We start from the raw sequence: 11,037 nt of genomic DNA, 5'->3' as shown, positions 1-11,037 counted from the left end.
TGTCTAGCAGCACCTATTAAATACAGTGGTCAAAGTGTTCGCTTCTTATTGCCGAAAATCTAATATTGAACGTTGATATCCAGAAATACTTTATGATATAGATGCACTGTTTTGTTTGTAATGTAATTCTACCAGAGACAGTTCTTCCTTCTACCATGAGAGGCCCGTACGTGAAGCCTATGGCAACCTTGCCACCCGTAAAAATTGCAGTACTTGTGCTTTGTGTCATTACGAGAGTTATACTGCTTCATAGTGGTTCAGATACAGTGACAATAACGTAAGATCAAAGACTCCATACACGCAGTCATTCTGATGGCGCAGAGAATAAGACAGGTGGACATCGCAGCGAATAGCGCTGAGTCTAAGCCTCTAGATTCTGGAACAAGTTTCTAGCGAATGTATCAGCTGAAAAACGTCACAAATTGGCTGCGGAAGATAATGAACAGGTGTGCAGATCCGCGATCTGCATATAATAGAAGCAGAAACGCTCAATATAATGCTACAAATGTACAGGAGCGCAGATGTCAACAAAAATGGTTTGTAAGATACTCCATGAGCAGGGATTACTTGCCAAAAGGTCTCTTAAAGCTCCTGCTGTAAATAAAGTTTGGAGAGGGACTAGGCGCTACAGTCTGGAACCGCGCGAGTGCTACGGTCGAAAGTTCGAATCTTGCCTCGGGCATGGATGTGTGTGATGTCCTTAGGTTAGTTAGGTTTAAGTAGTTCTACGTTCTCGGGGACTGATGACCTCAGTAGTTAAGTCCCGTAGTGCTCAGAGCCATTTGAACCATTTTTAACTGTGTCGCATGGGCACGAATCCACTCGTTGCGGGCGTGGCTGCAGTGGAGTACATTTATTTTCTGTTGAGACCTGTATTGGTCTCCACCCTGACAATGAGGATACTCACGAGTGGAGGGACGAGGATCAGTTTTACACCCTAAATGTAACGTAGACTGACACCCTTACCAAGACCACTCATGTCATGTTTTTCGGGAAAAACAGGTGCGGCCGCAGGACACTCCTCGTGCCAGTACGTGGGAAGGTGACCGGTGTGAAGCACCGAGGACACATCCTTGCTAGCATTTTGGCTCCAATTGGTTAACATACTGCAGTGCTATTCAGGCTGATGGTTGGCAATGCGTGCCACCATGGTCACGGTCTTGTGACGATCCATCTTGTGACGACGGTTGCGGTAGGACGTAGAACTAGTCGGACAGCACAGCCTCCCTATTCTCCAGATTACAGCTACATTGAGAATGCATAGACCGAGCTAAAACGAACGGATTGTAATCGTTCTTTACGACGGGACACCGTAGAGGGTATAGTAGACGTCACTGTGAGGGAATGGGACAACATCCCATGGGCTTATCTAGACAGTCTGATAAAGAGAATGACTAACCACAGTTATGACGATGGCGAACCTGTTTATAAAATTTGTTTTATGTCTTATGATCAACGAGAAGAATCTGTAGTGTTTGCAGTGGAATATTTCGTAAGTTCCTTTTTTTTTGTCAAGTGGAAATGTGTTAACCTTCTTCATTTTTGTTTTCGTATGAATGTGCCTGACGGAACAAAATCAGTCTTGTTTTCTATTATCAACATTATTGACAATGAAGCAATATGCAACATTTATTTTGAGCACTGTGTAAGGAAGTGAAATTACGTACCTTCAATGTTGCATAGACGCCAAACATCGTTATTTCGATGTTCTGTAACTTCTGTTCAGGTGCATACTTCCAACTGTCATGACACAGGTAATGGAACGAGCCTATGGAAATCATTTTGGTGTACGCAGACTATACATTTCTAGCGATTTATTTCTTTACACATTTAGCACAGGACATAACGTTATGAAAATAAATGCTACAATAACTTTCTAACTAAACAAATTAACATGACTGAGTTTAATTATCCGTAGGTCCAACAAGATATGAAATCATTTTTATTCACATGTACAAGGTTTTTTAATATACACATAGAATGAGTGTCCAGGAATTTAGGACAATAACACGTAAATGGCGATAAAGCTTTTACCATGGACCACACAGTTGTAAACGATCAAAAGAAGCAGTAGTACCTTTTCTCAACTACTATCGTTATACAATAGCAACATACAAAGCTCTCTGTGCACGAACTCATCTCAGAGATGAAAATCTCGTCGCTTCCTCCTTCTGTTTCCAGACGAAAGTTGCCTGACCAAAAGTGTTGTCTTGATATGTCTGCTCACCAGTCCTTTCAATGTCACGCTCAGCAGCAGCAGATCAGAACCACATGGGAGACTGCCAATGTCGAGGTGAGATGGTTCTTGGTTCCCTCAAATGCTAAGCCAAGACCTTCAGACGTCGAGGCGGTGGATGTTAAGTAACGGGTCTTTCACTCTCCTCCAGGCTCCGCGTCCCAGGATACATTGGAATAGTGCTGGCAAGCGCTCACTGGAAGCCATTGTTCGGCGAAGCCAAGAGGCGGCTGGTGATGGCGGCAAAGGGCAGCAGCAGCGCCGCGGGGGCGGCGGGGGTGGACCCAGCCTGCATCGCCTCCGGGTGCTCTCCTGAAACATGGTGGAGTCGCAAATCAAGATAACTCACTGCCCAGAAGACACAATGTTCATATGCAGACCGAATCCATCAATGAAAATTAGCACCACTGACGGGATTCGAATCCTACTCTCCTGCTCACTAAGCAGATGCATTAACCACTACGCCACCCTGGCACTGTCACTTTGCAGAGTTGCACAGACAACTCTAGCACGCTTCCCTCCTCAGTACCAATTCCCATTCTCGTCTCAGCCCACTGGTATTCCTCCTAAACTCGAATTGCATTTCAGAGCTTCTCCAACTGTAGTGGAATAACACCTCAGCATCGAACGAAACGGGGATAGGTGCTTTAATCGAAGAAGTGTATTGAACAGGGAAGCGTGCTAGGGTAGTCTGTGCAGCTCTGCGAAGTCACTGTGCCAAAATGTGTACCAGTTAGCGCATCTCCCTAGTGTGAGGAGACCAGAGTTCCAAATTTTCATTTGTTATTTCAGTCTGCATATGTACATCATAGACGTTTGAAATTTGAAAATGTCTCTGGACCCATATAGTTTTATTTGATAGATTTGTTACACAGTGCCAATACTCTGTCTTGACATCTTTTACTGTATGAATTTTACAATTTAATGCATTTCTGCTTCACAAGGTATTCAGAATCTGACATAAAGAAGACAGTGAGAATTTCTGATCATACAAAACAAAAATGTATACAGGGTGACAGTTATTGAACTATATGAAATAGAATCGTCATAACTTTGAACGGTTTGTGTTAGGACGTTCAAACAGCACGGTTGGCAGCGGAGTATGATATGAATTAGTATGCGGCATGTGGTTTCGCTTAGCAATGAAGCCCACTTTCAATTGGATATGTTTTTTAATAAGATAAACTGGCGCATTTGGGGGACTGAGAAACCGCATTTCGCGATCGAGAAGTCTGTTCACCTTCAACGGGTGACTGCTTAGTGTGCTGTGTCTAGTCGCGGAATAATCAGTGCGATATTTCTTGATGGCACGGTGACTACCGAACTGTACGTCAAGGTTTTGAAACATGCTTTCATCCCCATTATCCAAAGTGACCCTGATTTTGACAAGATGTGGTTCATGCAAGACGGAGCTCGACCCCTTCGAAGCAGGAGAGTGTTTGGTGTCCTGGAGGAGCACTTTGGGAACCGCACTCTGGCTCTGGGGTACGCAGAGGCCGCTGGCATGGGCCTCCGTTGGACGCCATATTCTTCAAATCTGAACACATGTGACTCCCTTCTGTGGGGCTGTATTAAAGACAAGGCGTACAGCAATAACTCCAAAACCATTGCTGAGGGGATCAACGACAGCATCGATGTTCCGACAACTCAGCGGGTCAGGCAGAATTTCGCTATTCGTCAGCGCTACGTCATCGCCAATGACGGCAGGCAAATCGAGCATGTCATAAACTAAATCTGAATATCTGTAGAGCTGTTTATATGTTCAATAAAGTGTGTGCACCCTGTAGTTTGAAATTAATTTACGTTTCTTTCCATATAGTTCAATATTTATTACCGTGTAACATATTAAAACGACAAAAGTACATAGTGTCTCACCAAAATTCACAACGTACAACTGTACAATGTACCACTGCTACAGTTTAGTGACATGTTGTTACTGTTGTGGTCTAAGTCAAGAAACTGGTTTGATTCAGCTCTCCATGCTACTCTATCCCGTGCAAGCTTCTTCATCTCCGAGTAACTACTGCAACCTACATCCTTCTGAATCCGCTTAGTGTATTCATGCCTTGGTCTCCCTCAACGCCTTTTACCCTCCGCACTTACCTCGAATACTACATTGATGATCTCTTGATGCCTCAGAACGTGTACTACCAACCGATCCCTTCTTCCAGTGAAGTTGTACGACAAATTCCTTTTCTCCCCAATTCTATTCAGTACCTCCTCAATAGTCACATAAACTGACTTAAGCGCAACAGGCTGTAGCCGTTGGAAACTGTTAATGTTATTTTATATGGCTGGAGGAAGCACCACTGGTAATCGGTCGGTGCACAACAGTGCCCAGGCAAACCCGCGTGCGTAAATGAGATTTTTCAAGGGGTCTTATGTAGGATTCAATTGATCACAGAGGTACGGTTCAGGTGTTTTGAATAGCCTTAGGGCTAGCTAAAATTTTTATACCTATCAGAAGAACGAGCATGCTGTGCCTGTTCGTCAAACGTTAAAGTTTGCACATTTCAAGAAGCCCCGGTAAATTGAGAAAACTGGTTGGGTTGACATTAAGCTTCTTCAAAATGCACCATTTGTTCATGGATGGTTCCTGAGTACAAAAACCACGAACATGGGGGATGGCCACTTTTATAACTTCTATTAGCTGCAGATTGCCAAAATTTTAACCCTTACGTTCTTTAGTTTTTACTCTCGCGGAACTCCAAAGCTTTTTTCGATATCATTACCCGTTAACAAGATCGAGGGGTTCAAACTTACGGTACTAATGCAGAAGAGCGCAAAAACTTTTTTTAGCCGTTTTCGCACATAAGGTCGCAACTTTCTCAATAATTAACCATAGTAAACCGGCTCAAATTTTACCTGTACATTCTTTAGACATTCATCCAGAAACGCCTTTTTCTCGATTTTGAAACCCTGTATCTGTTACCACACGTGCCAGTTATGGAGATGACAATTTCTGCATCTGTAATCTCTGCCTAACGGGCACTTCGCGCCTATACAGATATGCGCAGTGTGGTCCTGCAGGTCCAAAAAGTAGGTTATAACATGCCTGAAAATAATTTAAAAGGACTAGGAAGAATATGTAAAATCGTGAAGACTGCAAATTCAGTGAAATGTTTCTAACATTTTTACTGTTTTAAGATACAAATCATAATCCGATTGTTTTCGATGAGTTGCGATCGATAAGCAAAGTATCCACAAAAAATGTAAACCAAAAGTTCAGTGTAAGGTGCCCTACTTTCAGACAGCTAAGGAGATGTAACGGTGTGGTTGGTCAAAAATCAGCTGAAAGCTCCCGAAAATGACTCACGTACGTAAAACATCGTATATTTTGTTTACATATAACCGTTTTTAGTGAAAGTCAACAGAGTACATTTCATCACTTATGTCAAAGAAATTTGAGCATTTTCGAGAGTGTACAGAAGGATACACAAATTCCGATATTATAGTTTCGAATTTTGGATAGGGTTATTTCACAAGCAAAATTGAAGACTGCATACCTGTGCGGATATTGTATAATTACAAAAAGTACAAAATGTAACGTTCAGACGTTCCAGTATGTTCACAACTTTGCTCTACTTATCACTACACAGAGGCTATCAATTGCCATTTTCACTTGTACGTTTTCCAGCCATATTTCTCAGCCACAGCACACAGTTCCTGTACCCAACGCAAACATTCTAAACACCTTATCCTAGATTCTCCAGATTTATCTTTCCGGTATGGGGCAGAACAATAGACGTATTCGTAATCCGCGCTGCCTTTATCATCTGTCGAAACAAGGGAAACAGAAAATCCGCAATGGTCTTTCGAAATGCTCAACGAATGATAAATCGCATGTCGATTTTCTTTGTCGCCTACTCGTTTTAGCGACCTTTTTGTACGTGTGGCTGGCCTTTTGGGTGTTTTGATGTTTTCCACTCTTTGAATTTTCTCGTAGTTCTTTTAAAACTATCCTCTTGCATTTTAGCTTGTCTTGAGCTGAAGGCTCTTCCTGAAGCATATTTTCTCTCTATCCTAGAGCCCAGTTTCTCTTCAAGTTTCGTGGATTTACGTAAACTAAACGTGTAGATTTTAGCACTTGAAACACTCGGGCTGACTTTAAGAATCCCATATCTTTATAGTGATTTCCATTGCATTCCTCATATTTTCCTGTGCCCAACATGTCCTTTCCTCCTAAAAAAGAATAAAATGCGAAATATGTTACACGTTCGAAATTTGACACCGGTACTACTGACACAGCTGAACTAAAGAATCATGTAATGAATTATTACATTTAGAAACTACACACAAGTTACAGTAAATATGATATATTACTAAGAATCAAACCTAAAATATCAGAGTACGAAGATTGGAACTTTAAGAGTGGTAACTACTTATTTACAGCTCGTACTAAATAGATACGTTTTTCGAAGTTTTACTGGCCTTCAAAGTAGTCAGTATCATTGTGTATAGCCCGTTGCCAGCGATGTGGAAGTCGTGGGATACTCTTCACACTGCCAGTTACGTTGACAGTTTGAGCGGCGCGGTCTGTTGCCCGACGAATTTGTAGCAGTTCTGAAGCGAATGACGTGAAGTATTTCCTTCAGTTTAAAAATCGAGTTGAACTCGCGAGGGCTTAAGTCAGGGGAATGCAGTAGGTGGTATAGCAATTAGCTGCCGTATCAGTCAAACAAATCAGTAACAGTTTGCACTGTACGTGCTTCAACATTGTCCTGCAAAATGATGATCAGGTCCAGCAGAAAGTGTCATCACTTCTGTTCTTAAGCCGGTCGTAGGTTGTGTTCAAAAAATGAACTGCATAGAGACAGAAGTAATGACATTTTCTGCAGTATCCGACCATCAGTAAGGGGCCTATGAGGCCCGATTGTAGGTAAAGGACTAATGTATTTAATGAATCAGAAATGATACTGACTGTCAACTCAATAAAAAAATTAAACTTGTTTTCTGGCAAAGTTATTGTCTTCCAATTTAACAAAATTTTGCATTTGTAATGTGACCTTCGGATCGTATGGTATTAGGACATGGATCACTTACAAATAATAGAGACTTTGAATAGTGACAACATCGAAATTGAAATAAAAGTTCACATAAAACTTATATTGTCATAATCACTCAAAACAATTCGAAATATTATAATACGATAAGTATGAGGTGTCTTTGGGATTTCGTTTTTTGACACTGAAGGCGCAATGTAATAGCTCGTCGGCAACAATCACAATTACAATGTCTTGTCTCCAGATGCCTGTATTCTTTATACTTATTGTGGCCACACAGTACTCTCCCTTTTTGTACCTTTCGAAGCATCATTAGTCACACTGTTGCGCACATAGTGTCGCGTTGTAAGCTAACGGCAATGTTCTCTGCCTCCAAGCAACCACTTTTACGTCCTTCTCACTCTGAGCTGTACGACACCTGCTTATGTAATGCACCAGTCGTCAGAGACCTTTTGTTCTCCAAAGAATTTATTTACCAAGTCACACGTTTTGAATGGGTAGATGTAATGTAAGGTCCTCGACACTGTCAAGTAACTCAACTGTACAGATGTTACAAAATTGTTTTCAAATGTTTCACATAGTTTTTCATGTATAAGAAATTCATTTCTCATATTTAGGTCATTATGTTTACACCACATTCACATTGACCATAAATAACAAAGAAATAAGAAATCCACTCGTGAAAAGGATCTTTTGGCAGCAAATGATGAGCTAAATCGAGAGACGTTAAAAAATTCGTACAACTCTGATCTCTTCCTCCCAAATACACTTTCATATTCCAGCAGTAGCTTGTTGCACTGTCACAAACTGCCCTTAACTTCATTCTGTATGTGCCAGGTTTTATGATATGTAGGCCCACTGTCGAAATGGGCAGTGACCTAGAAATGTGACCAACTGTTCATCCACGGCCATGCACCATCCTGAAATGTAGGCATCCCTAATGTCAAAAAAATCTCTGGTTGGTTCGAATTTGTGACCTCACCTACGTTCACCTAGAGCTGCTGCCTTGTCAAAGCGAAACAACCTCAAAATAGCATGGAAGTGGTGGCGAGACATAAAGTAATTGAACAATAGTCGACTTTTTTCAACAGTCTAAAGCTAATTGATATCTTCATTTGTTGACTTGTAAACCCCAGTCAGTATCAGAACACCAAAAAACTTCTTCATTTCATGCCTTTCTGTATCCAACCAGTCCTCATAAACCATTCGATCTTCCTTATTTGTCGACATACACACTTCTTCAGTGAGGAGTACACAAAAGGACAGCAAAAACAACATTCTTCGTTATCACAGTTAACAGTTTATCATACATCGAATAACTTCAAGGTCCCAGGTCTTCTTTCACTACGTCCTTTTTGCTCCACCTACCAGAAACTCCAGCTTGAGGAGCTGTAGCCCATATTCCATTCCCGTTAAGAGATAAAAATACGTCGCACTCAACAGAATTTGCATCGAACTTGTGGTTCCAAGACCCTTTGACAGTCACTTATCTCTGAATGGAGGATAATTATGAAGCTGCAGTTGTAGACTCCATCATTGTAGGTGTAGAGTCCATCACACATAAAAAGACTGCAAGCTCCCCCCCCCCCTCTCTCTCTCTCTCTCTCTCTGACCTGTGTAAGAATAAACGTAATCGTTCAGCAAGAATTGTAACATCCAAATGGAATATCGTAAACCAGCCTTCATAACATTCATGAACTTCCACGCAGAAGGACACAGTGTGAACAATATAACACCATACTATTTTAGAAATACCTAATTTATTCCTTTTCACGAGTGGATTTCTTATTTCTTTGTTATAATTGGTCAATGCGAATGTGGTGTAAACATAATGACCTAAATATGAGAAATGAATTTCTTATACATGAAAAACTATGTGAAACATTTGAAAACAATTTTGTAACATCTGTACAGTTGAGTTACTTGACAGTGTCGAGGACCTTACATTACATCTACCCATTCAAAACGTGTGACTTGGTAAATAAACTCTTTGGAGAACAAAAGGTCTCTGACAACTGGTGCAGGACATAAGATGGTGTCGTACAGCTGAGAGTGAGAAGGACGTAAAAGTCGTTGCCTGGAAGCAGAGAATACTGCCGTTAGCTTACGACGTGACAGTATGTGCGCAACAGTGTGACTAATGATGCTTCCAAAGGTACAAAAAGGAAGAGTACTGTGTGGCCACAATAAGTATAAAGAATACAGGCATCTGGAGACAAGACATTGTAATTGTGATTGTTGCCGACGAGCTATTACATTGCGCCTTCAGTGTCAAAAAACGAAATCCCAAAGACACCTCATACTTATCGTATTATAATATTTCGAATTGTTTTGAGTGTTTATGACAATATAAGTTTTATGTGAACTTTTATTTTAATTTCGATGTTGTCACTATTCAAAGTCTTTATTATTTGTAAGTGATCCATGTCCTAATACCATATGTTCCGAAGGTCGCATTACAAATGAAAAATTTTGTTAAATTGGAAGACAATAACTTTGCCAGAAAACAAGATTAATTTTTTTATTGAGTTGACAGTTAGTATAATTTCTGATTCATTAAATACGTTAGTCCTTTACCTACAATCTGGCCTCATAGGCCCGTTACTAATGTTAATATCTTCTATTTGCTTAGCTATATATTTTATTTTAATCACTTTTATGACTTTTCCTAATTTTTTGAGTTAGTCATAATTTTCGAAACAAAAATATAAAAATTTACCAATGGTCTTATGTTGAAGTGTTAGTGCACGTTTACTCCCGTACGGACCTTGCAGGTTAGAAGCAAATTTTCAACAACCAGATCTTTGCATGGGCAGCGTGTGTTACGTCAATTGACATTTTTGTGCAACGCCTTTATTCTTTAGGTGTTCAACAGTCCTCCTTTCGATAAGCACATGATTACTTTTGTCTATTATTTCCTAAAAGTTTTCTACTCTACAAACTGAAAATGGTACGGTGAGAAAGACTACGAGATGACGATACAAGGGAATTGTTAAAGCAGTCTTCTGATTCTGAAAACCAAACTATTGAATGGGAATCTTCCAGTGATGATAATTACGAGGCAAATGTCACTGAAAAATCAGAACTACTCGAAAAATCCCATTACAAAGACTGAGAAAACAAGTTCGGTGCAATTTCTGTTGAGTGCGACGTATTTTTTTCTCTTAATGGGAATGAAATATGGGCTACGGCTCCTCAACCTGGTGTTTCTGGTAGGTGGAGCAAAAAGAACATAGTGAAAGAAGACCTGGGACCTTCAAGTTATTCGATGTATGATTATCTGATAACTGTTATAACGAAGAATGATGTTTTATGCTGTCCTGTTGTGTACTCCTCACTGAAGAAGTCTGTATGTGGAGAAACAAGGAAGATCGAATGGTTTACAAGGACTGGTTGGATACAGAAAGGCATGAAATGAAGAAGTCTTTTGGTTTTCTGATACTGACTGGAGTTTACAAGTCAAGAAATAATTATATCAGTCAGATTTAGAGTGTTGAGAAAGGCCGACTAATGTTCAATGAAATTATGTCTCGCCACCGCTTCCATGCTATTTTGAGGTTGTTGTGCTTTGACAAGGCAGCAGCTCGACGTGAACGTCGAACCAATCAGAGATGTTTTTGAGATGTGGGAAATTGGCCTTAGAGGTTGCTAGATTCCAGAATGCTACATGACTGTGGATGAACATTTGGTCGCATTTCGATGTCGCTGCCCACTTCGTCAGTAGGCCTACATACTATGAAACCTGGCATATACAGAATAAAGTGCTGGGCACTTTGCGACAGTGCAACAACCTACTGC

General features: G+C 40.7%; 1 protein-coding gene across 1 annotated transcript in view; it reads right to left on the bottom strand.

Moving 5' to 3' along the window:
- Nucleotides 1-1,903: 1,903 nt before the first annotated feature.
- Nucleotides 1,904-11,037, bottom strand: part of LOC126092874 (opioid-binding protein/cell adhesion molecule-like) — a gene marked incomplete at its 5' end in the record, with an annotated part of 627,358 nt that continues 618,224 nt past the window's right edge. The window contains one exon of the mRNA XM_049908605.1: nt 1,904-2,548. Coding sequence (XP_049764562.1) covers nt 2,430-2,548 — 119 coding nt within the window. The remainder of the gene's footprint in view (nt 2,549-11,037) is intronic.

The sequence above is a fragment of the Schistocerca cancellata genome, chromosome 7 (assembly GCF_023864275.1).
Source record: "Schistocerca cancellata isolate TAMUIC-IGC-003103 chromosome 7, iqSchCanc2.1, whole genome shotgun sequence".
Classification (NCBI taxonomy): domain Eukaryota; kingdom Metazoa; phylum Arthropoda; class Insecta; order Orthoptera; family Acrididae; genus Schistocerca; species Schistocerca cancellata.
This window is presented reverse-complemented; position numbering and strand designations above follow the sequence as displayed.